The sequence below is a fragment of the Salvelinus alpinus genome, chromosome 3, assembly GCF_045679555.1.
Source record: "Salvelinus alpinus chromosome 3, SLU_Salpinus.1, whole genome shotgun sequence".
NCBI classification, from domain to species: Eukaryota; Metazoa; Chordata; class Actinopteri; order Salmoniformes; family Salmonidae; genus Salvelinus; species Salvelinus alpinus.
In genome coordinates this window covers 85,114,496-85,141,522 of record NC_092088.1, presented here as the reverse complement: position 1 = coordinate 85,141,522, position 27,027 = coordinate 85,114,496, and the positions used below count along the sequence as shown (strand labels likewise).

Genomic DNA, 27,027 nt, shown 5'->3' with positions numbered 1-27,027 from the left:
TGTTTTTTTAGAAAAATGTGCATATTTCAGGTATAAATCACAGTTCTACATTGCAGCTGCAATCTGAAATAGCGTTGGAAGCAGCCGGAATAATTACAGAGACCGACGTCAATTACCAAAATACTCATCCTAAAACATTTCTGAAAAATACACAGCATACAGCAAATGAAAGCCCAACATCTTGTGAATCCAGCCATCATTTCTGATTTTTAAAATGTTTTACAGGGAAGACAAAATATGTATTTCTATTAGCTAACCACCATAGCAAAAGACATAACTTTTTTTTGTCCACCATTTTTTTACTCCATCAGTAGCTATCACTAATTCGACTAAATAAAGATATATATAGCCACTAACCATAAACAACTTCATAAGATGACAGTCTGATAACATATTTATGGTATAGCATATGTTTTTTTAGAAAAATGTGCATTTTTCAGGTATAAATCACAGTTTACCATTGCAGCCACTATCACAAAACTCACCCAAAGCGACTAGAATAACTACAGAGAGCAACGTGTATTACCTAATTACTCATCTTAAAACATTTCTGAAAAATACACAGCGTACAGCAAATGAAAGCCCAACATCTTGTGAATCCAGACAATATTTCAGATTTTCTAAGTGTTTTACAGCGAAAACACAATATATCGTTATATTAGCATACCACATGAGCTAACATCACCCCAGCATTGATTCGAGGCAAAAAGCGCGATAACGTTATCACCACCAAAATATATTAATTGTTTCACTAACCTTCTCAGAATTCTTCAGATGACAGTCCTGTAACATCATATTACACAATGCATATAGAGTTTGTTCGAAAATGTGCATATTTAGCATCACAAATCGTGGTTATGCTATGTAATCAGTCAAAACATGGCATGCATTCTGGCCGGCGCCATCTTGGAAGGGCACCTAAGTTTCCGATTATTTATCGATTAGATTGACAAAAAAAATACAGGTTGGACAGCTAATGAAAGATGCATTGGTTATTAATGCAACCGCTGATTTAGATTTTTAAAATTAACCTTACTTGACATACAGTGTGCGTTACAGCCAGACTAGTGCCGCAATATTGGCCGAAAAATGCGTTTACATTTTTCCACATAAATACGGAATAAAATCATAAATAGTTCTTACTTTTGGACGAGCTTCCATCAGAATCTTGGGCAAGGTGTCCTTTTGTCCAAAATAATCGTTGCTTTGTTGTAAAACGTCCACTTCAACGTCGGAACTAGCAGCTAATAGTAGCTACCTGGCACACACATGTCCAAATCCTCAAACGCAATACTACGAAAATTCAGAAAATAGCAATATACTCGCATAAACTGATATAAATCGGTTTCAAATAACTTCGTTATGATGTTTCTAACACCTATTTCGAATTAAATCACAGACGGATATATCTTAGCCCGATAACAAGAGCTATTCAACATGCCATTCTGATGTCCCCTCTTGCGCCTTGGCGAGCGACGAAAAGAAGGGACATGTCACTCCATTGCCTTTTATAAACTCTGAGAAATACGTAGAGATTCCATTCCACTTCTCATTGGTTACTGACATCCAGGGGAAGGCGGGTGCAGTTCATTTCGATCCATAGGGCACACACAGAGTTTTAAACTGATCCGAGATCAGAGCCTAGTTTTCAGACCTTCGCATGTCCTGTCATGATTTTCGCTGTAGAAAGAGTTCTGGTTCACCCACAGACATAATTCAAACGGTTTTAGAAACTAGAGATTGTTTTCTATCCAATAGTAATAATAATATGCATATTGTACGAGCAAGAATTGAGTATGAGGCAGTTTAATTTGGAGACGATATTTTCCAAAGTGGAAACAGCACCCCCTGTATTGAGAAAAGGTTAATCAAAAATACAGTAGTTTGCTTCATCCCGAAAATTTCCACATTCAGTTCTTTAGTCCATGGTTATGTTGGAATATTAATGTACATATAACTATAATATGGATAATAGTGTACAATATAGTAGGCTATACCCTCGTCTACTGCCTACATTAACCATGGAACTGTTGGAAGCCATAAGACTGATTTCACATTTGTCTCCAGCGATTATAAGGTAAAATAGATCTAAAACAAGTGTCATTTATATTTACAATTCCCTTATCCAGACGGCTTACATTTACCTAGCTTATATCAATAGATATTTTAAGGTTGTAAATTACAGAGCATGGAGAATGGTGTCATTTCTATCAGAAACAAAGTATATGCTTTTTCCACTTGGAACCGGTTAGATTGCTGGACCCTTATTCATGGTTTCAATCAATCAATGAAATGTATTTATAAAGCCCTTCTTACATCAGCTGATGTCACAAAGTGCTTATACAGATACCCAGCCTAAAACCCCAAACAGCAAGCAATATAGATGTAAAAGCATGGTGGCTAGGAAAAACTCCCTAGAAGGGCAGGAACCTAAGAAGAAACCTAGAGAGGAACTAGGCTCTGAGGGGTGGCCAGTCCTCTTCTGGCTGTGCCGGGTGGAGATTATAACAGTACATGGCCAAGATGTTCAAACGTTCATAGATGACCAGCACAGTCAAATAATAATACTCACGTTGGTTGTAGAGGGAGCAACAGAGGGTGCAACAGGTCAGCACCTCGGGAGTAAATCTCAGTTGGCTTTTCATAGCATTCAGAGTTCGAAACAGCAGGTGCGGTAGAGAGACATAGTTGAAAACAGCAGGTCCGGAACAAGGTAGGACGTCCGGTGAACAGGTCAGGGTTCCATAGCCGCAGCAGAACAGTTGAAACTGGAGCAGCAGCACGACCAGGTGGATTGGGGACAGCAAGGAGTCATCAGGCCATGTTATCCTGAGGCATAGTCTCAAGGCTCAGGGAGGGGAGGGAGAGAGAGAGAGAATTAGAGAGAGCAAACTTAAATTCACACAGTACACCGGATAAAACAGGAGAATTACACCAGATATAACAGACTGACCCCAGCCCCCCAACACATAAACTACTGGAGCATAGATACTGGAGGCTGATGCGTAAAGGTAGTGGAATTATGAGGGAATTAAATCAAAGTCTGAATACGGAGTATCTTTGATCTCCACCCAGAACGAATAGTGGGTAAATGAAGTGAATAGCATGCTATTCTCATGCTTAAATTCAAGGTCAGAATACAAAGAGAGAAAAGTGCATAACAAGGGAATAACGTGCCATTTACCCGTGCTTAACTCGGGTCAGAATCTAGGCCTAAAACATTAATCTGGGCCTAAAACATTAATCTGGGCCTAAAACATTAATCTGGGCATAAAATATTAATCTTGGCCTGAAACATTAATGAGGAGAAGTGAATAATACTCCAATTGAGGGGAAGAGAGTAAATTGCCCTTTTGTGTGTGTGTGTTTTTTTTTTGTGTGTTTGAGTGTGTGCGTTACGTTTGTCTGTTGCATAAGTATGTATGTACATGTATATATGGTGTAATAGCTGTTCTGTTTTGTCCATTTTTATATTTTCAGCTGCCCACCCACGTTGTGTTCACTAAAGGGCGACATGTAACAATTTCATTGATATCTTCTCTGCCAGTATAATTTCAGTTGATCAGCAGAGTGACTGACTGCTAGGCCATGGATCCAGCCCCGTATTACCAGTCGATCAGCAGAGTGACTGCTAGACCATGGATCCAGCCCCGTATTACCAGTTGATCAGCAGAGTGACTGACTGCTAGGCCATGGATCCAGCCCCGTATTACCAGTCAATCAGCAGAGTGACTGCTAGACCATGGATCCAGCCCCGTATTACCAGATGATCAGCAGAGTGACTGCTAGGCCATGGATCCAGCCCCGTATTACCAGTTGATCAGCAGAGTGACTGACTGCTAGACCATGGATCCAGCCCCGTATTACCAGTTGATCAGCAGAGTGACTGACTGCTAGACCATGGATCCAGCCCCGTATTACCAGTTGATCAGCAGAGTGACTGCTAGGCCATGGATCCAGCCCCGTATTACCAGTTGATCAGCAGAGTGACTGACTGCTAGACCATGGATCCAGCCCCGTATTACCAGTTGATCAGCAGAGCGACTGACTGCTAGACCATGGATCCAGCCCCGTATTACCAGTTGATCAGCAGAGTGACTGCTAGGCCATGGATCCAGCCCCGTATTACCAGTTGATCAGCAGAGTGACTGACTGCTAGACCATGGATCCAGCCCCGTATTACCAGTCGATCAGCAGAGTGACTGCTAGACCATGGATCCAGCCCCGTATTACCAGTTGTTCAGCAGAGTGACTGACTGCTAGGCCATGGATCCAGCCCCGTATTACCAGTTGATCAGCAGAGTGACTGACTGCTAGACCATGGATCCAGCCCCGTATTACCAGTTGATCAGCAGAGTGACTGCTAGACCATGGATCCAGCCCCGTATTACCAGTTGATCAGCAGAGTGACTGCTAGGCCATGGATCCAGCCCCGTATTACCAGTTGATCAGCAGAGTGACTGACTGCTAGACCATGGATCCAGCCCCGTATTACCAGTTGATCAGCAGAGTGACTGACTGCTAGACCATGGATCCAGCCCCGTATTACCAGTTGATCAGCAGAGTGACTGCTAGGCCATGGATCCAGCCCCGTATTACCAGTTGATCAGCAGAGTGACTGACTGCTAGGCCATGGATCCAGCCCCATATTACCAGTTTATCAGCAGAGTGACTGCTAGGCCATGGATCCAGCCCCGTATTACCAGTTGATCAGCAGAGTGACTGACTGCTAGACCATGGATCCAGCCCCGTATTACCAGTTGATCAGCAGAGTGACTGACTGCTAGACCATGGATCCAGCCCCATATTACCAGTTGATCAGCAGAGTGACTGACTGCTAGGCCATGGATCCAGCCCCGTATTACCAGTTGATCAGCAGAGTGACTGCTAGGCCATGGATCCAGCACCGTATTACCAGTTGATCAGCAGAGTGACTGACTGCTAGGCCATGGATCCAGCCCCGTATTACCAGTTGATCAGCAGAGTGACTGACTGCTAGACCATGGATCCAGCCCCGTATTACCAGTTGATCAGCAGAGTGACTGACTGCTAGACCATGGATCCAGCCCCGTATTACCAGTTGATCAGCAGAGTGACTGCTAGACCATGGATCCAGCCCCGTATTACCAGTTGATCAGCAGAGTGACTGCTAGGCCATGGATCCAGCCCCGTATTACCAGTTGATCAGCAGAGTGACTGACTGCTAGACCATGGATCCAGCCCCGTATTACCAGTTGATCAGCAGAGTGACTGACTGCTAGACCATGGATCCAGCCCCGTATTACCAGTTGATCAGCAGAGTGACTGCTAGGCCATGGATCCAGCCCCGTATTACCAGTTGATCAGCAGAGTGACTGACTGCTAGGCCATGGATCCAGCCCCATATTACCAGTTGATCAGCAGAGTGACTGCTAGGCCATGGATCCAGCCCCGTATTACCAGTTGATCAGCAGAGTGACTGACTGCTAGACCATGGATCCAGCCCCGTATTACCAGTTGATCAGCAGAGTGACTGACTGCTAGACCATGGATCCAGCCCCATATTACCAGTTGATCAGCAGAGTGACTGACTGCTAGGCCATGGATCCATCCCCGTATTACCAGTTGATCAGCAGAGTGACTGCTAGGCCATGGATCCAGCACCGTATTACCAGTTGATCAGCAGAGTGACTGACTGCTAGGCCATGGATCCAGCCCCGTATTACCAGTTGATCAGCAGAGTGACTGACTGCTAGACCATGGATCCAGCCCCGTATTACCAGTTGATCAGCAGAGTGACTGACTGCTAGGCCATGGATCCAGCCCCGTATTACCAGTTGATCAGCAGAGTGACTGACTGCTAGACCATGGATCCAGCCCCGTATTACCAGTTGATCAGCAGAGTGACTGACTGCTAGACCATAGATCCAGCCCCGTATTACCAGTTGATCAGCAGAGTGACTGACTGCTAGGCCATGGATCCAGCCCCATATTACCAGTTGATCAGCAGAGTGACTGCTAGGCCATGGATCCAGCCCCGTATTACCAGTTGATCAGCAGAGTGACTGACTGCTAGACCATGGATCCAGCCCCGTATTACCAGTTGATCAGCAGAGTGACTGACTGCTAGACCATGGATCCAGCCCCGTATTACCAGTTGATCAGCAGAGTGACTGCTAGGCCATGGATCCAGCCCCGTATTACCAGTTGATCAGCAGAGTGACTGCTAGGCCATGGATCCAGCCCCGTATTACCAGTTGATCAGCAGAGTGACTGACTGCTAGGCCATGGATCCAGCCCCGTATTACCAGTTGATCAGCAGAGTGACTGCTAGACCATGGATCCAGCCCCGTATTACCAGTCGATCAGCAGAGTGACTGCTAGGCCATGGATCCAGCCCCGTATTACCAGCCGATCAGCAGAGTGACTGCTAGACCATGGATCCAGCCCCGTATTACCAGCCGATCAGCAGAGTGACTGCTAGACCATGGATCCAGCCCCGTATTACCAGTCGATCAGCAGAGTGACTGCTAGACCATGGATCCAGCCCCGTATTACCAGTTGATCAGCAGAGTGACTGACTGCTAGACCATGGATCCAGCCCCGTATTACCAGTCGATCAGCAGAGTGACTGCTAGACCATGGATCCAGCCCCGTATTACCAGTTGTTCAGCAGAGTGACTGACTGCTAGGCCATGGATCCAGCCCCGTATTACCAGTTGATCAGCAGAGTGACTGACTGCTAGACCATGGATCCAGCCCCGTATTACCAGTTGATCAGCAGAGTGACTGCTAGACCATGGATCCAGCCCCGTATTACCAGTTGATCAGCAGAGTGACTGCTAGGCCATGGATCCAGCCCCGTATTACCAGTTGATCAGCAGAGTGACTGACTGCTAGACCATGGATCCAGCCCCGTATTACCAGTTGATCAGCAGAGTGACTGACTGCTAGACCATGGATCCAGCCCCGTATTACCAGTTGATCAGCAGAGTGACTGCTAGGCCATGGATCCAGCCCCGTATTACCAGTTGATCAGCAGAGTGACTGACTGCTAGGCCATGGATCCAGCCCCATATTACCAGTTTATCAGCAGAGTGACTGCTAGGCCATGGATCCAGCCCCGTATTACCAGTTGATCAGCAGAGTGACTGACTGCTAGACCATGGATCCAGCCCCGTATTACCAGTTGATCAGCAGAGTGACTGACTGCTAGACCATGGATCCAGCCCCATATTACCAGTTGATCAGCAGAGTGACTGACTGCTAGGCCATGGATCCAGCCCCGTATTACCAGTTGATCAGCAGAGTGACTGCTAGGCCATGGATCCAGCACCGTATTACCAGTTGATCAGCAGAGTGACTGACTGCTAGGCCATGGATCCAGCCCCGTATTACCAGTTGATCAGCAGAGTGACTGACTGCTAGACCATGGATCCAGCCCCGTATTACCAGTTGATCAGCAGAGTGACTGACTGCTAGACCATGGATCCAGCCCCGTATTACCAGTTGATCAGCAGAGTGACTGCTAGACCATGGATCCAGCCCCGTATTACCAGTTGATCAGCAGAGTGACTGCTAGGCCATGGATCCAGCCCCGTATTACCAGTTGATCAGCAGAGTGACTGACTGCTAGACCATGGATCCAGCCCCGTATTACCAGTTGATCAGCAGAGTGACTGACTGCTAGGCCATGGATCCAGCCCCATATTACCAGTTGATCAGCAGAGTGACTGCTAGGCCATGGATCCAGCCCCGTATTACCAGTTGATCAGCAGAGTGACTGACTGCTAGACCATGGATCCAGCCCCGTATTACCAGTTGATCAGCAGAGTGACTGACTGCTAGACCATGGATCCAGCCCCATATTACCAGTTGATCAGCAGAGTGACTGACTGCTAGGCCATGGATCCATCCCCGTATTACCAGTTGATCAGCAGAGTGACTGCTAGGCCATGGATCCAGCACCGTATTACCAGTTGATCAGCAGAGTGACTGACTGCTAGGCCATGGATCCAGCCCCGTATTACCAGTTGATCAGCAGAGTGACTGACTGCTAGACCATGGATCCAGCCCCGTATTACCAGTTGATCAGCAGAGTGACTGACTGCTAGGCCATGGATCCAGCCCCGTATTACCAGTTGATCAGCAGAGTGACTGACTGCTAGACCATGGATCCAGCCCCGTATTACCAGTTGATCAGCAGAGTGACTGACTGCTAGACCATAGATCCAGCCCCGTATTACCAGTTGATCAGCAGAGTGACTGACTGCTAGGCCATGGATCCAGCCCCATATTACCAGTTGATCAGCAGAGTGACTGCTAGGCCATGGATCCAGCCCCGTATTACCAGTTGATCAGCAGAGTGACTGACTGCTAGACCATGGATCCAGCCCCGTATTACCAGTTGATCAGCAGAGTGACTGACTGCTAGACCATGGATCCAGCCCCGTATTACCAGTTGATCAGCAGAGTGACTGCTAGGCCATGGATCCAGCCCCGTATTACCAGTTGATCAGCAGAGTGACTGCTAGGCCATGGATCCAGCCCCGTATTACCAGTTGATCAGCAGAGTGACTGACTGCTAGGCCATGGATCCAGCCCCGTATTACCAGTTGATCAGCAGAGTGACTGCTAGACCATGGATCCAGCCCCGTATTACCAGTCGATCAGCAGAGTGACTGCTAGGCCATGGATCCAGCCCCGTATTACCAGCCGATCAGCAGAGTGACTGCTAGACCATGGATCCAGCCCCGTATTACCAGCCGATCAGCAGAGTGACTGCTAGACCATGGATCCAGCCCCGTATTACCAGTCGATCAGCAGAGTGACTGCTAGACCATGGATCCAGCCCCGTATTACCAGTTGATCAGCAGAGTGACTGACTGCTAGGCCATGGATCCAGCCCCGTATTACCAGTCGATCAGCAGAGTGACTGCTAGACCATGGATCCAGCCCCGTATTACCAGTTGATCAGCAGAGTGACTGACTGCTAGGCCATGGATCCAGCCCCGTATTACCAGTTGATCAGCAGAGTGACTGCTAGACCATGGATCCAGCCCCGTATTACCAGTCGATCAGCAGAGTGACTGCTAGGCCATGGATCCAGCCCCGTATTACCAGTCGATCAGCAGAGTGACTGACTGCTAGACCATGGATCCAGCCCCGTATTACCAGTCGATCAGCAGAGTGACTGACTGCTAGGCCATGGATCCAGCCCCGTATTACCAGTTGATCAGCAGAGTGACTGCTAGGCCATGGATCCAGCCCCGTATTACCAGTCGATCAGCAGAGTGACTGACTGCTAGACCATGGATCCAGCCCCGTATTACCAGTTGATCAGCAGAGTGACTGACTGCTAGACCATGGATCCAGCCCCGTATTACCAGTCGATCAGCAGAGTGACTGCTAGACCATGGATCCAGCCCCGTATTACCAGTTGATCAGCAGAGTGACTGACTGCTAGGCCATGGATCCAGCCCCGTATTACCAGTTGATCAGCAGAGTGACTGACTGCTAGGCCATGGATCCAGCACCGTATTACCAGTTGATCAGCAGAGTGACTGACTGCTAGGCCATGGATCCAGCCCCGTATTACCAGTTGATCAGCAGAGTGACTGACTGCTAGACCATGGATCCAGCCCCGTATTACCAGTTGATCAGCAGAGTGACTGACTGCTAGGCCATGGATCCAGCCCCGTATTACCAGTTGATCAGCAGAGTGACTGACTGCTAGGCCATATTACCCTCCCCTAGACCTTTAACTGCACTATCATGCCTATTACACTTCTTGTGAACCTAATAGGATCTGAATAGCAGGTAATTGTTAAAACACAGCCCAATCAATATGTGGAACGCTCCACAGGGCTCAGCTTCAATCCAACCAAGCATTGATAATGAGAATAGCGACTGCCACCTACAATGATATGGGTTATTTAATATTTGCCTTTATCAATAAATCAAAATACTAGTCTGTCTGAAATGGTACCCTATTTCCAATACAGTGCACTCTTTTTGCCCTATACTCCTGTCCCCATAGGATAATGCTTTTTGGTTCCATGTAAAAAACTTTTTGGTTCCAGGTACAGCCATTTTGGGTTCCACTCTCTGTGTAAAATGTTCTACATGGAACTCAAAAGAGTTCTACCTGGAACCAAAAGGATTCTACTTGAAACCAGAAAGGGTTATTCAAAGTGTTATCCTTTGTGGACAGCCGAAGAATCCTGTTAGGTTCAAAATAGCACCTTTTATTCTAAGAGAGTATGTTGCCATTTCAGACAGACTATATAGGGAGCACTGGTGGAAAGTAGTGCACTATAAAGGGAATAGGGTGCCATTATAGACACAACGCCTAGACACGATTTTGAAGCATTCCTTAGGCTTCCCTTAGGACCATACCTTTCACTCTGTTTGTACTTTGAATTTTCACCTTGTATTCTCAACTGGTATTAATGCCAATGTCAATCTATTGTAAGTAAAGAATGATTTAAGAATTGAAGAATGTAAGAAGGAAGCCGTATTTCCACCAAACGATCAGCAGCCACAATGTAATGACACACAGGACATGGCTGGTTGTTTAACACTCGTGTGCTGCATGACCTCAACTGGTCTGCCTACCGTACCTCAACTGGTCTGCTTACTATACCTCAACTGGTCTGCTTACCGTACCTCAACTGGTCTGCTTACCATACCTCAACTGGTCTCCTTACTGTACCTCAACTGGTCTGCTTACCGTACCTCAACTGGTCTGCTTACCGTACCTAAACTGGTCTGCTTACTGTACCTCAACTGGTCTGCTTACCGTACCTCAACTGGTCTGCTTACTGTACCTAAACTGGTTTGCTTACTGTACCTCAAATGGTCTGCTTACCATACCTCAACTGGTCTGCTTACCGTACCTCAACTGGTCTGCTTACCGTACCTCAACTGGTCCGCTTACCGTACCTCAACTGGTCTGTTAACTATACCTCAACTGGTCTGTTTGCTGTACCTCAACTGGTCTGCTTACTATACCTCAACTGGTCTGCTTACTATACCTAAACTGGTGTGCTTACTTTACCTCAAATGGTCTGCTTACCATACCTCAACTGGTCTGCTTACCGTACCTCAACTGGTCTGCTTACCGTACCTCAACTGGTCCGCTTACCGTACCTCAACTGGTCCGCTTACTGTACCTCAACTGGTCTGCTTACCGTACCTCAAATGGTCTGCTTACCATACCTCAACTGGTCTGCTTACCGTACCTCAACTGGTCTGCGTACCGTACCTCAACTGGTCCGCTTACTGTACCTCAACTGGTCTGCTTACTATACCTAAACTGGTCTGCTTACTGTACCTCAACTGGTCTGCTTACCGTACCTCAACTGGTCTGTTTGCTGTACCTAAACTGGTCTGTTAACTATACCTCAACTGGTCTGTTTGCTGTACCTCAACTGGTCTGCTTACTATACCTCAACTGGTCTGCTTACCGTACCTAAACTGGTCTGCTTACTATACCACAAGTGGTCTGTTAACTATACCTCAACTGGTCTGTTTGCTGTACCTCAACTGGTCTGCTTACTATACCTCAACTGGTCTGTTAACTATACCTAAACTGGTCTGTTAACTATACCTAAACTGGTCTGTTAACTATACCTCAACTGGTCTGTTTGCTGTACCTCAACTGGTCTGCTTACTATACCTCAACTGGTCTGCTTACTATACCTCAACTGGTCTGCTTACCGTACCTAAACTGGTCTGCTTACTATACCACAAGTGGTCTGTTTACTGTACCTCAACTGGTCTGCTTACTATACCTCAACTGGTCTGCATACCGTACCTCAAATGGTCTGCTTACTATACCACAAGTGGTCTGTTTACTATACCTCAACTGGTCTGCTTACTATACCTCAACTAGTCTGCTTACCGTACCTCACTGCCTCATAATGCGCACACACACACACACACACACACACGCACACGCACACGCACACGCACACACACACACACACACACACACACACACACACACACACACACACACACACACACACACAGTATTTGTATTTATTAAGGATCCACATGAGTTCCTGCTAAGGCAGCAGCGACTCTTCCTGGACAAACAGTGAGGCTGTAGTATACATTATAATACAAATGTTAAACATAAAAATACATTTTACGACATATTTCACAATACATTAAGTGTGTGCCCTCCAGCCACTACTCTACTACAACATAATCCAGCTGTACGTGTGTGTAAAGTGTGTATGTTGTGTGTTTGCATGTGTGTATCTGTACCTGTGTGTGTGACTCTCCACAGTCCCCGCTGTTCCATAAATTGTATTTTTATCTGTTTTTGAAATCTGATTCTACTGCTTGCATCAGTTACTTGATGTGGAAGAGATTTCCATGTAGTCATGGCTCAATCTAGTACTGTGCGCACCCATAGTCTGTTCTGGACGTGGGGGCTGTGTGCTAGTTGTTTAAACAGACAACTCAGTGCATTCAACATGTCAATACTTCTTACAAAAACAAGTACTGATGAAGTCAATCTCTCCTCTACTTTGAGCCAGAAGAGATTGACATGCATATTACTAATGTTAGCTTTCCGTGTACATGTAAGGGCCAGCAATGCTGCCCTGTTCTGGGCCAGTTGAAATTTTCACAAGTCCCTCTTTGTGGCACCTGACCACACAACTGGGCAGTAGTCTAGGTGCGACAAACAAGGGCCTGTTGGACCTGCCTTGTTGGTAACATTGTTAAGAAGGCAGAGCAATGCTTTATTATGGACAGACTTCTCCCCATCTAAGCTACTGTTGCATCGATATGTTTTGACCATGACAGTTTGGGTTACTCCAAGCAGTTTAGTTTCCTCAACTTGCTCAATTTCCACATTATTCATTATTTAAGATTTAGTTGAGGTTTAGTGTTTATTGAATGATTTGTCCCAAATTCAATATTATTATTTTTTGCAATATTAAGGACTAACTTATTTCTTGCCACCATTCTGAAACTGACTGCATCTCTTTGTTAATGCAACCGCTGTGTCAGATTTCAAAAAAACTTTACAGAAAAAGCAAACCATGCAATAATCTGAGTACAGCGCTCAGACGACAAATCAACCCAAAGAGATATCCGCCATGTTGGAGTCAACAGAAGTCAGAAATAGCATTATAAATATTCACTTACCTTTGATGACCTTCATCAGAATAAATCTTTGTATGGTGGATAGGATAATGCTTTTTGGTTCCATGTAAAAAACTTTTTGGTTCCAGGTACAGCCATTTTGTAAGTCGCTCTGGATAAGAGCGTCTGCTAAATGACTTAAATGAAAATGTAAAATAGGCTTTCAATGGAAAAACAGCCTTTCAAAATTATAGTACTTCCTGGTTGGATTTTCCTCAGTTTCTTTCTGCCATATCAGTTCTGTTATAGTCACAGACATTATTTTAACAGTTTTTGAAACTTTAGAGTGTTTTCCTATCCAAATCTACTAAATATATGAATATCCTATCTTCTGGGACTGAGTAGCAGACAGTTTAATTTGCGCACGCTTTTCATCCAAAAATCCAAAAATCCAAATGCTACTTTAACTTCACTAGGGTTAGTGAAGTTAAAGTAGTTGGCAATATTGGTGGGTTTTGTGATGAATGAGCCATCTGATTCAATGAATGATGGAGCAGAGTTTGCCTTTTTTTGGCCAACATTTCATTTAAGGTGCTCCAAAACTTTTTACTATCATTATTTATAGAATTTCTGTTTGTTTCATAGTATAGTTTCTTCTTCTTTTTGTTCTGTTTTGTCACATGATTATTTTTGAATTTGCAGTAGGTTTGCAAATCGGCATACTTATTTGCCATTCCCTTTTGCCACGTCCCTCTCATCCATAACGTTTTTCAATTCCTCAACATTCCATTGGGGATTTAACTGAGGTAAGCAATTACATAAAGTGCAGCTTCGGGTTGCTCCTCATTACACCCCACAGACCATGAAATATTATTTACATCATCAACATAGGAAGCACTACAAAACCTCTTGTAGGACCTCTTCTACACAATATTAGGTCCAGTCTTTGGAAGATATGGCTACCATATTTTGATCACTACATCCAAAGCATTTCAATACTGCTTTACAGCAGCCTTCTGCAGCATTAGTAAAGATATGATCAATACATGTCGATTTCATTCCTGTGCTGTTTGTAACTACCCTGGTAGGTTGACTGAACCAGGTTGCAGGCACTGGCTACAGTTTGAAACTTTTTCTTGAGTGGGCAGCTTGATGAAAGCCATTCAATATTTAGGTCACCCAGAAAATATACTTCTCTGCTTGATAATGTATTAAATACATTATCAAGCATTTCACACATGTTATCCAGATACTGACTGTAAGAACTTGGTGGTCTATAGCATATTCCCACAAGAATGGGCTTTAGGTGAGGCAGATGAACCTGTAGCCATATTACTAATATTATACAGTATTTAACATGAGATACTCTCTAAGCTTAACAGGAATGTGGCTCTGAATATAGATCGCAACACCACCCCTGTTGGCATTTATGTATTTTCTGTAGATGTTATAACCATGTATTGCTACCACTATATTATAACTATCAGGAATCAAGATAAGACCCAGATGCAGACACGTTGAATAAACAATGGTTTACTAGTCCAAGGGGCAGGCAAGAGACAGGTCAAGGCAGGCAGGGGTCAATAATCCAGAGATGGGGCAAGGATACCGGTCGACAGGCAGGCTCAGAGTCAGGTGCAGGCAGAGTGGTTAGGCAGGTGGGTACAGCGACGGGACAGGCGAGGGTCAAAACCAGGAGGGCGAGAAAAAGAGAGGCTGATAGAAAACAGTAGCTGACAGAACAAACGCTGGTAAGCTTGACAAACAACACGAACTGGCAACAGACAAACAGAGAACACAGGTGTACACACACAGGGGATAATGGAGAAGATGGGTGGCACCTGGAGGGGGGTGGAGACAATCACAAAGACAGGTGAAACAGATCAGGGCGTGACAATAGCATGTATCATCTAAAAGAGTTTCAGAGATAGTCAGTATATGAATGGCATCTGTTACCAGCAAGTTATCAATTTCATTAACCTTGTTTCTTAGACAACATATATCAATGTGGGATAATTTAGGCTCTTTTCTGGGATGTTTGATTGTTGTGATTGTTTTACTAAGCGGCTTATCAGAAGTAGACATGGCAGTGATATTTATGTTTGAGCTGATAGTGCAGGGTGAGCTGCACACAGTGGACTTCCTACTAGGGCACACCGCCTCAGTGCTAACTGAATAACTCTGGTTCATAGACACATGATTACTGCATACAGTAGCTATAGGATCGACAGAGGCATTCAGGGGATTTTGAGGGACATACATTAGGATACTTACATTATGACTTCCAACACTCCTGGGACAATGTACATTTGCTGCAGCACTACGACAACTCAGCGACACAATGGTAGGGATTATCTGAGCTGGGATGGGGTCATTGATAAGTCATTGTCTCAAAGCAGCCTTGAAATGTGTGGACAGAATCCAGGAGCCAAGACCTGAAATAATTGCCACATTTTTGGAATCTTTCAGAGCTAGAATCAGTTCTTTAAAATACATTTTCAGCAGTTCCAAGCTAGCCCTCCTGATCTCGTTTGACCCCACATGGACTACGACAGCGTCAGCCCCCGGTAGCTGCCATAGAACGGTAGAAAGCAGCCTTGTAATGTCCTGTACTTGTGCTGAAGGATTTCTGCCCCGGGAACCGAGATGTTTCTCACCATAGAGCTGCCGATGACGACAGCTGGTGCAACGACTGAGGAGGTGCGGCCGCTCTTTCACCTCGAATGGCCTCACAGACCCTCCGAGGATTGATGGGCGGTGAGGCACAATGGACCCGTGCCAGCTGTAGAATACATTGTGGCTGATGCAGGGGCGGGAGTCTGAGACACTGGTACCTACACGGTCCAATGAGGGGGGGCTCTGAAGACCTCGAACCAAGTTAGAGGCCACCGGAGAGGGAGACAGAACTGAGGTCTGATTGTTAGGTCTAAGTCAAAGGCAGGAAATGGTGTGTCTGTGTGTGGGGGTGGGTGAGGGAAGGACAGCTGTCACTCACTTATACTGATTGAGGATGGAGGCTCAGGGGCTTGAAGCTTAAAGAGAGAGGAGAGTAACAGCCAGTGAAGGGCCAAGATCCAGTCAGGCTGAATTACCGCCCCTTGTAGTGTTCTCAGATGTGTAGAATAGTACTTTTAAAAAGGGATCGATGGCCTGACAAATTTCTCCGGAGAGGTACCTTCTTTATTGGGCCGCTCTGTGTGTGTGTGTGTGTGTGTGTGTGTGTGTGTGTGTGTGTGTGTGTGTGTGTGTCTGTCTGTCTGTAGCCTATGTATCACTGCATGGGTACCTGTGTAGTGGATGTATGTCATGTGTATATAAACCTGTAGTGCTTTGTATGTATTACATTCATGGTCTTTGAAATCTGTGGTCCATTTGTGGTGGGTTTATTGTTGGATGGTGATTTAAATAGCTTGTTATTTTCGTCCAGATCTCTTCCTAAATTGCTTGGCTAGCGATTGACCGACCATTGTCCCCTCCCTGCCTGATGCTAGCTCTTTCCAATACTGACCCCTGAAAGAGTGGAGCACAATACCTTATTTTGAGGTTCTTCCTGGGGGTCCACAGGCATCTTTAGTTTTTTTTGTTACTCTTTTGTTCCATGGATCTTCACCAGCTAAACTCTTGTCTCTTAGAATTATTCATGGCTAAAAGAGAACTGAAAACTGGCAGCTTTCCAATGGGTTTATTAGCTTGAAAATGTGTAGCAGCAAAATTAATTGGACTGATTTTATTTTGGAGCTTTGGTGAATCCGACACAGAATATAACTCTTTCTCTCTCTCTCTCCACCCCTCTCTCTTTCTCTCTCTCTCTCTCTCTCTCCACCCCTCTCTCTCTCTCCACCCCTCTCTCTCTCTCCACCCCTCTCTCTTCCTCTCCTTTTTTCCCCCTTTCCTCCCTCCTATTCTCGCTCTCCCATCCCATTTTGTAATAATTGTAATTATGCTCTCTCTCTCTCTCCCTCTTTCTCTGTCTGTCTCTGCATGCACTAAATAAATGCAACATAATACTATGAAAACTCACTCCTCCATTATACAGTTACTGCCTTTCCATTGACAAACACAACAGAGCCAGCTACAGAGCCTTGCAAAAGTATTCATCCCACTTGTTGTTTATCTTATTTTGCTGCATTAAACCTATAATTTAAATGGATTTTTATTTGGATTTCATGTAATGGACATACACAAAATAGTCCAAATTGGTGAAGTGAAATGAAAAAAATAACTTGTTTAAAAAACGTATACAGAAAAAACAAACTGAGAAGTGATGCGTTCATATTTTTTATTTTATTTATTTCACCTTTATTTAACCAGGTAGGCAAATTGAGAACACGTTCTCATTTACAATTGCGACCTGGCCAAGATAAAGCAAAGCAGGTCGACACATACAACAACACATAGTTACACATGGAGTAAAACAAACATACAGTCAATAATACAGTGAAAAATAAGTCTATATACAATGTGAGCAAGTGAGGTGAGATAAGGGAGGTGAAGGCAAACAAAATATATATATAAATAAATAAAAATATAAAAAGACCATGTTGGCGAAGTAAATACAATATAGCAAGTAAAAAAAAAAAAAAAAACACTGGAATGGTTGGTTTGCAGTGGAAGAAAGTGTAAAGTAGAGATAGAAATAATGGGGTGCAAAGGAGCAAAATAAATAAATAAATACAGTAGGTAAAGAGGTAGTTGTTTGGGCTAAATTATAGATGGGCTATGTACAGGTGCAGTAATCTATGAGCTGCTCTGACAGCTGGTGCTTAAAGCTAGTGAGGGAGATAAGTGTTTCCAGTTTCAGAGATTTTTGTAGTTCGTTCCAGTCATTGGCAGCAGAGAACTGGAAGGAGAGGCGGCCAAAGGAAGAATTGGTTTTGGGGGTGACCAGAGAGATATACCTGCTGGAGCGCGTGCTACAGGTAGGTGCTGCTATGGTGACCAGCGAGCTGAGATAAGGGGGGACTTTACCTAGCAGGGTCTTGTAGATGACCTGGAGCCAGTGGGTTTGGCGACGAGTATGAAGCGAGGGCCAGCCAACGAGAGTGTACAGGTCGCAGTGGTGGGTAGTATATGGGGCTTTGGTGACAAAACGGATGGCACTGTGATAGACTGCATCCAATTTATTGAGTAGGGTTTTGGAGGCTATTTTGTAAATGACATCACCGAAGTCGAGGATTGGTAGGATGGTCAGTTTTACAAGGGTATGTTTGGCAGCATGAGTGAAGGATGCTTTGTTGCGGAATAGGAAGCCAATTCTAGATTTAACTTTGGATTGGAGATGTTTGATGTGAGTCTGGAAGGAGAGTTTACAGTCTAACCAGACACCTAGGTATTTGTAGTTGTCCACATATTCTAAGTCAGAGCCGTCCAGAGTAGTGATGTTGGAAAGGCGGGCAGGTGCAGGCAGCGATCGGTTGAAGAGCATGCATTTAGTTTTACTTGTATTTAAGAGCAATTGGAGGCCACGGAAGGAGAGTTGTATGGCATTGAAGCTCGCCTGGAGGGTTGTTAACACAGTGTCAAAAGAAGGGCCAGAAGTATACAGAATAGTGTCGTCTGCGTAGAGGTGGATCAGAGAATCACCAGCAGCAAGAGCGACATCATTGATGTATACAGAGAAGAGAGTCGGTCCAAGAATTGAACCCTGTGGCACCCCCATAGAGACTGCCAGAGGCCCGGACAACAGACCCTCCGATTTGACACACTGAACTCGATCAGAGAAGTAGTTGGTGAACCAGGCGAGGCAATCATTAGAGAAACCAAGGCTGTCGAGTCTGCCAATGAGGATGTGGTGATTGACAGAGTCAAAAGCCTTGGCCAGGTCAATGAATACGGCTGCACAGTATTGTTTCCTATCGATGGCGGTTAAGATATCGTTTATGACCTTGAGCGTGGCTGAGGTGCACCCATGACCAGCTCTGAAACCAGATTGCATAGCGGAGAAGGTATGGTGGGATTCGAAATGGTCGGTAATCTGTTTGTTGACTTGGCTTTCGAGGACCTTAGAAAGGCAGGGTAGGATAGATATAGGTCTGTAGCTGTTAGGGTCAAGAGTGTCCCCCCCTTTGAAGAGGGGGATAACCGCAGCTGCTTTCCAATCTTTGGGAATCTCAGACGACATGAAAGAGAGGTTGAAAAGGCTAGTAATAGGGGTGGCAACAATTTTAGCAGATAGTTTTAGAAAGAAAGGGTCCAGATTATCTAGCCCGGCTGATTTGTAAGGGTCCAGATTTTGCAGCTCTTTCAGAACATCAGCTGACTGTATTTGGGAGAAAGAGAAATGGGGAAGGCTTGGGCGAGTAGCAGAGGGGAGTGCAGTGCTGTTGACCGGGGTAGGGGTAGCCAGGTGGAAAGCATGGCCAGCCGTAGAAAAATGCTTATTGAAATTCTCAATTATAGTGGATTTGTCGGTGGTGACAGTGTTTCCTATCTTCAGTGCAGTTGGAAGCTGGGAGGAGGTGTTCTTATTCTCCATGGACTTTACAGTGTCCCAGAACTTTTTTGAATTTGTGTTGCAGGAAGCAAATTTCTGCTTGAAAAAGCTAGCCTTGGCTTTTCTAACTGCCTGTGTATATTGGTTTCTAGCTTCCCTGAAAAGTTGCATATTACGGGGGCTGTTCGATGCTAATGCAGAACGCCATAGGATGTTTTTCTGTTGGTTAAGGGCAGTCAGGTCAGGAGAGAACCAAGGGCTATATCTGTTCCTGGTTCTAAATTTCTTGAATGGGGCATGCTTATTCAAGATGGTGAGGAAGGCATTTAAAAAAAATATCCAGGCATCCTCTACTGACGGGATGAGATCAATATCCTTCCAGGATACCTCGGCCAGGTCGATTAGAAAGGCCTGCTCGCTGATGTGTTTCAGGGAGCGTTTGACAGTGATGAGTGGAGGTCGTTTGACCGCTGACCCATTACGGATGCAGGCAATGAGGCAGTGATCACTGAGATCTTGGTTGAAAACAGCAGAGGTGTATTTGGAGGGCAAGTTGGTTAGGATGATATCTATGAGGGTACCCGTGTTTACGGAATTGGGGTGGTACCTGGTAGGTTCATTGATAATTTGTGTGAGATTGAGGGCATCAAGCTTAGATTGTAGGATGGCTGGGGTGTTAAGCATGTTCAAATTTAGGTCGCCTAGCAGCACGAGCTCTGAAGATAGATGGGGGGCAATCAGTTCACATATGGTGTCCAGAGCACAGCTGGGGTCAGAGGGTGGTCTATAGCAGGCGGCAACGGTGAGAGACTTGTTTTTAGAGAGGTGGATTTTTAAAAGTAGAAGTTCAAATTGTTTGGGAACAGACCTGGATAGTAAAACAGAACTCTGCAGGCAATCTTTTCAGTAGATTGCAACACCGCCCCCTTTGGCCGTTCTATCTTGTCTGAAAATCTTGTAGTTGGGGATGAAAATGTCAGAATTTTTGGTGGTCTTTCTAAGCCAGGATTCAGACACGGCTAAAACATCCGGGTTGGCAGAGTGTGCTAAAGCAGTGAACAAAACAAACTTAGGGAGGAGGCTTCTAATGTTAACATGCATGAAACCAAGGCTATTACGGTTACAGAAGTCATCAAAAGAGAGCACCTGGGGAATAGGAGTGGAGCTAGGTACTGCAGGGCCTGGATTCACCTCTACATCACCAGAGGAACAGAGGAGGAGTAGGATAAGGGTACGGCTAAAAGCTATGAGAATTGGTCGTCTAGAACGTCTAGAACAGAGAGTGAAAGGACGTTTCTGGGGGCGATAAAATAGCTTCAAGGAATAATGTACAGACAAAGGTATGGTAGGATGTGAATACAGTGGAGGTAAACCTAGGTATTGAGTGATGATGAGAGAGATATTGTCTCTAGAAACATCATTGAAACCAGGTGATGTCATCGCATATGTGGGTGGTGGAACTGAAAGGTTGGATATGGTATAGTGAGCAGGGCTAGAGGCTCTACAGTGAAATAAGCCAATAAACACTAACCAGAACAGCAATGGACAAGGCATATTTACATTAAGGAGAGGCATGCTTAATCGAGTGATCAATAAGGGTCCAGTGAGTAGTGGTTGGTTGGGGTCACGGCGATCCAGACAGCTGGCCGGGTAGATGGCTATCGGTAGCAAGATAGCATAGGATGGAGGTCTATTTTTTAGACACCTCGTGCGTTTCCGTCGGTAGATTAGTGGGGTTCCGTGTGGTAGAGGGGATCAATCCAGTTGGCAAAATAGATATAGTGACCCAAGAAAAAAATTGTCCGATATACTTATTCAGATAGCAGCCGATAAGACAGCTAACGATTAGCGGGCCCCAGATGATCGTTCAGGTAACGTCGCGACGGAGGTGCCAGTTGGATATGTATTCACCCCTTTGCTATGGAGCCCCTAAATAAGATCTGGCGCAACAATTACCTTCAGAAATCACATAATTAGTTAAATAAAGTCCACCTGTGTGCAATTTAAGTGTCACATGATCTCAGTATATATACAGTACTCCTTTTCCGAAAGGCCCCAGAGCCTGCAACACCACTAAGCAAGGGGCACCACCAAGCAAGCGGCACCATGAAGACCAAGGAGCTCTCCAAACAGGTCAGGGACAAAGTTGTGGAGAAGTACAGATCAGGGTTAGGTTATACAAAAATATCCAAAACTTTGAACATCCCATGGAGCACCATTAAATTCATCGTACATTGTTTTAAAGAATATGGCACCACAACAAACCTGCCAAGAGAGGGCCGCCCACCAAAACTCATGGACAAGGCAAGGAGGGCATTAATCAGAGAGGCAACAAAGAGACCAAAGATAACCCTGAAGGTGCTGCAAAGCTCCACAGCGGAGATTGGAGTATCTGTCCATAGGACCACTTTAAGCTGTACACTCCACAGAGCTGGGCTTTATGGAAGAGTGTCCAGAAAGAAATAAGCAAACATATTTGGTGTTCGTCAAAAGGCATGCATGTGACTCCCCAAACAGATGGAAGAAGGTACTCTGCTCAGATTAGACAAACATGTTGCTTTTTGGCCATCAAGGAAAACGCTATGTTTAGCGCAAACCTAACACCTATCATCACCCCGGGAACACCATCCTCACAGTGAAGCATGGTGGTGGCAGCATCATGCTGTGGGGATGTTTTTCATCAGCAGGGACTGGGAAACTGGTCAGAATTGAAGGAATGATGGATGTAGCTAAATACAGGGACATTCTTGATGGAAACCTGTTTCTGTCTTCCAGAGATTTTAGACTGGGACGGAGATTCACCTTCCAGCAAGACAATGACCCTAATTATACTGCTAAAGCAACACTTGAGTGGTTTAAGGGGAAACATTTCAATGTGTTAGAATGGCGTATTCAAAGCCCAGACCTCAATCCAATTGAGAATCTATGGTAAGACTTAAAGATTGCTCTACACCAGAGGAACCCATCCAACTTGAAGAAGCTGGAGCAGATTTACCTTGAAGAATGGGCAAAAATCCCAGTGGCTACATTTTCCAAGCTTATAGAGACATACCCCAAGAGACTTGCAGCTGTAATTGCTGTGAAAGGTGGCTCTACAAAGTATTGACTTTGTGGGGGTGAATAGTTATGCACGCTCAAGTTTTTAGTTTTTCTGTGTAACGTCTTGTTTGTTTCACAATAAAAAATGTGCATCTTCAAAGTGTTAGGCATGTTGTGTAAATGAAATCATACAAATCCTCCAAAAATCTATTTTAATTCCATGTTGTAAGGCAACAAAATAGCAAAAATGAGAAGGGGGTGAATATTTTCACAAGTCACTGTAATGTAAACAATCCAGGCTTTTTTTGCCAATGGAATGATGGGTTTTGGGGGTTTTCATTTGAACCGCAATGGTGCATATTTGCATTGTATTATGATGTAACAGTAGAAGGGTTTCATCTTCAACGTGTGAAGCATAAACCAAACCAGAAGTTCTGGTAACAGAGTCGCTACCTTCTGATTGGTTTAGGCATGTGTGACTTTGATGAATTTCCAGCAAAGTCCTAAACAAGGCAAATACGCAGTGAACTTGAAGTTGGTACACCACCATGTCCACATTACCTGGTCCACACTACCTGGTCCACACTACCTGGTAAACTAACTGGTCCACACTACCTGTTACACTACCTGGTACACATGACCTGGTCCACACTACCTGGTACACTACCTGGTCCACATGACCTGGTACACTACCTGGTACATTACCTGGTCCACACAACCTGGTCCACGGTACCTGGTCCACACTACCTGGTCCACACTACTTGGTACACTAAATTGTCCACACTACCTGGTCCACACTACCTGATACACTACCTGGTCCACACTACCTGGTAAACTACCTGGTCCACACTACCTGGTCCACACTACCTGGTACACTAACTAAGTTGGTACACTACCTGGTCCACGCTACCTGAGATACAGGTAAGAACTTGAAGTTGGTACCCTACCTGGTACACTACCTGGTCCACACTACCTGGTACACTACCTGAGATACAGGTAGGAACTTGAAGTTGGTACACTACCGAGTCCACGCTACCTGAGATACAGGTAGGAACTTGAAGTTGGCACACAACCTGGTCCACGCTACCTGAGATACAGGTAGGAACTTGAAGTTGGTACACTACCTGGTACACTACCTGGTCCACGCAACCTGAGATACAGGTAAGAACTTGAAGTTGGTACACTACCTGGTCCACGCTACCTGAGATACAGGTAAGAACTTGAAGTTGGCACACAACCTGGTCCACGCTACCTGAGATACAGGTAGGAACTTGAAGTTGGTACACTACCTAGTCCACGCTACCTGAGATACAGGTAGGAACTTGAAGTTGGTACACTACCTGGTACACTACCTGGTCCACACTACCTGAGATACATGTAAGAACTTGAAGTTGGTACACTACCTGGTACACTACCTGGTCCACACTACCTGAGATACAGGTAGGAACTTGAAGTTGGTACACTACCTAGTCCACGCTACCTGAGATACAGGTAGGAACTTGAAGTTGGTACACTACCTGGTACACTACCTGGTCCACACTACCTGAGATACAGGTAAGAACTTGAAGTTGGTACACTACATAGTCCACGCTACCTGAGATACAGGTAGGAACTTGAAGTTGGCACACAACCTGGTCCACGCTACCTGAGATACAGGTAAGAACTTGAAGTTGGCACACTACCTGGTACACTACCTGGTCCACACTACCTGAGATACAGGTAAGAACTTGAAGTTGGTACACTACCTGGTACACGCTACCTGAGATACAGGTAAGAACTTGAAGTTGGTACACTACCTGGTCCACACTACCTGGTCCACACTAACTGAGATACAGGTAAGAACTTGAGACAAGGCTTCCTGTTGCTTTCTGAGGCACCGTGAGTAGCAGGTCACAAGGTGTTTATGCATACCCTCTATGTGGTAGGCTACAGTCAGTATCAGTAATGCAGTAAATTGGAGGACCAGCACTTAACAGAACAGTCTTTCTTTGTCAATGGCCATATCATCCCATTTTATCACCACAAGTCAAGTCCAAACTGAATGTGAAGTGTTATAGCCTAACCTTTTTGAAATCTTCCTTTATATTCTGTACAGCTACATCAAATCAAATGTTATTGGTCACATACACATATTTATCAGATGTTATTGCGGGTGTAGCGAAGTGATTGTGTTCCTAGCTCCAACAGTGCAGTATTATCTAACAATTCTCAACAATACACACAAATCGAAAAGCAAAACAGTCCGGAGTATGAATATATATATATACTGTATGACATGAGTGAAACAGTATGTAAACATGATTAAAGTGACCAGTGTTCCATTATTAAAGTGACCAGTGGTTCCATGTACATAGGGCAGCAACCTCTAAGGTGGATAGCTAAGCAGCCGAGCTACAGGACATGTAGGAGTCGTTCCTCGTCCCTCACTTCTCATGTAAAACTCAATGCCTCTATCTCTCTCTCTTTTCGTCATCTTACAGGAAAAGAAGACTATGTGGCGACCTTCAAGGGATCCGAGTTCTTCTGCTACGACCTGTCCTTGAACCCGATCCAGAGCAGCAGCGACGAGATCACCCTGTCCTTCAAGACGTTACAGAGGAACGGTCTGATGCTTCACACGGGGAAGTCTGCAGACTACGTCAACCTGGCCCTGAAAAACGGAGCTGTGTCGCTGGTCATTAATTTGGGGTCTGGGGCCTTTGAAGCTCTGGTGGAGCCTGTCAATGGGAAATTCAATGACAATGATTGGCATGATGTCAAAGTTACAAGGAATCTACGTCAGGTAACAGTACAGAGGGGGACTGCCATGGAGACCTAGTATTAAACTAGTTTAGATGAGCCACATTTGATTGAATTTGATCATTACAATCAAACTATTTTAACTATTTTGGAATAAGTATTTGGATTGATTAAAATAATGATGAGGAAGGTGGTGCTGCATTTGAGGAGGGACACATATAGACCAATGGTAGGCATCGATAGAGAACAGACCATGGAATATCAGAGGCATCAATAGTGGAAAGACCATGTCAAAAAGATCACAGCTCTTACCGAGTGTCACTTTGTTCAGAGAAGCGGATCTCTGAGTCATCGCTTTATTTTCCCTCTATAGTTGTGACCACAATGAACAGCCTCTATTGACTATTAGAGGATCAGCCTTCTCCTTGGTGACCTCTGGGTCTTTGGCTGCTTAACACATGCTATTTTTACTGAAAATACAAAGCACGCGAAGATGGGTTTTTCTGTTAGAATACAGCTTGGACAGATTGCTACAGTTACGCCCCCCAAAAAGTAAACCACTGAATTAAGAAACATATAAGCAACACAGTTTACAAGCGACACAGTTTGCTTTACGCCATATAGGTGGAAGTACAGAATATAATGGCTTTCTTTTCACTTGAACAGCATCCCACCAACACACGAGCTCTCTAGATGTGTTCCTGCTCACAGCATCCCACCAACACACGAGCTCTCTAGATGTGTTCCTGCTCACAGCATCCCACCAAGACACGAGCTCTCTAGATGTGTTCCTGCTCACAGCATCCCACCAACACACGAGCTCTCTAGATGTGTTCCTGCTCACAGCATCCTACCAACACACTAGCTCTCTAGATGTGTTCCTGCTCACAGCATCCTACCAACACACGAGCTCTCTAGATGTGTTCCTGCTCACAGCATCCTACCAACACACGAGCTCTCTAGATGTGTTCCTGCTCACAGAATCCTACCAACACACGAGCTCTCTAGATGTGTTCCTGCTCACAGCATCCTACCAACACACGAGCTCTCTAGATGTGTTCCTGCTCACAGCATCCTACCAACACACGAGCTCTCTAGATGTGTTCCTGCTCACAGCATCCTACCAACACACGAGCTCTCTAGATGTGTTCCTGCTCACAGCATCCCACCAAGACACGAGCTCTCTAGATGTGTTCCTGCTCACAGCATCCTACCAACACACGAGCTCTCTAGATGTGTTCCTGCTCACAGCATCCTACCAACACACGAGCTCTCTAGATGTGTTCCTGCTCACAGCATCCCACAGACACACTAGCTCTCTAGATGTGTTCCTGCTCACAGCATCCTACCAACACACGAGCTCTCTAGATGTGTTCCTGATCACAGCATCCTACCAACACACGAGCTCTCTAGATGTGTTCCTGCTCACAGCATCCTACCAACACACGAGCTCTCTAGATGTGTTCCTGCTCACAGAATCCTACCAACACACTAGCTCTCTAGATGTGTTCCTGCTCACAGAATCCCATCAACACACTAGCTCTCTAGATGTGTTCCTGCTCACAGCATCCTACCAACACACGAGCTCTCTAGATGTGTTCCTGCTCACAGCATCCTACCAACACACGAGCTCTCTAGATGTGTTCCTGCTCACAGCATCCCACCAACACACAAGCTCTCTAGATGTGTTCCTGCTCACAGCATCCCACCAACACACGAGCTCTCTAGATGTG

At 45.2% G+C, this 27,027-nt stretch overlaps 1 protein-coding gene across 18 annotated transcripts in view; it reads left to right on the top strand.

Annotated features, from left to right (window-relative positions):
- Positions 1-27,027, top strand: part of LOC139571467 (neurexin-1a-like) — an 865,000-nt gene that overhangs the window by 209,632 nt on the left and 628,341 nt on the right. For all 18 annotated transcript variants that reach the window (XM_071394377.1, XM_071394372.1, XM_071394379.1 and 15 more), the window contains one exon: positions 25,036-25,337. In XM_071394377.1, coding sequence (XP_071250478.1) covers positions 25,036-25,337 — 302 coding nt within the window. The remainder of the gene's footprint in view (positions 1-25,035; positions 25,338-27,027) is intronic.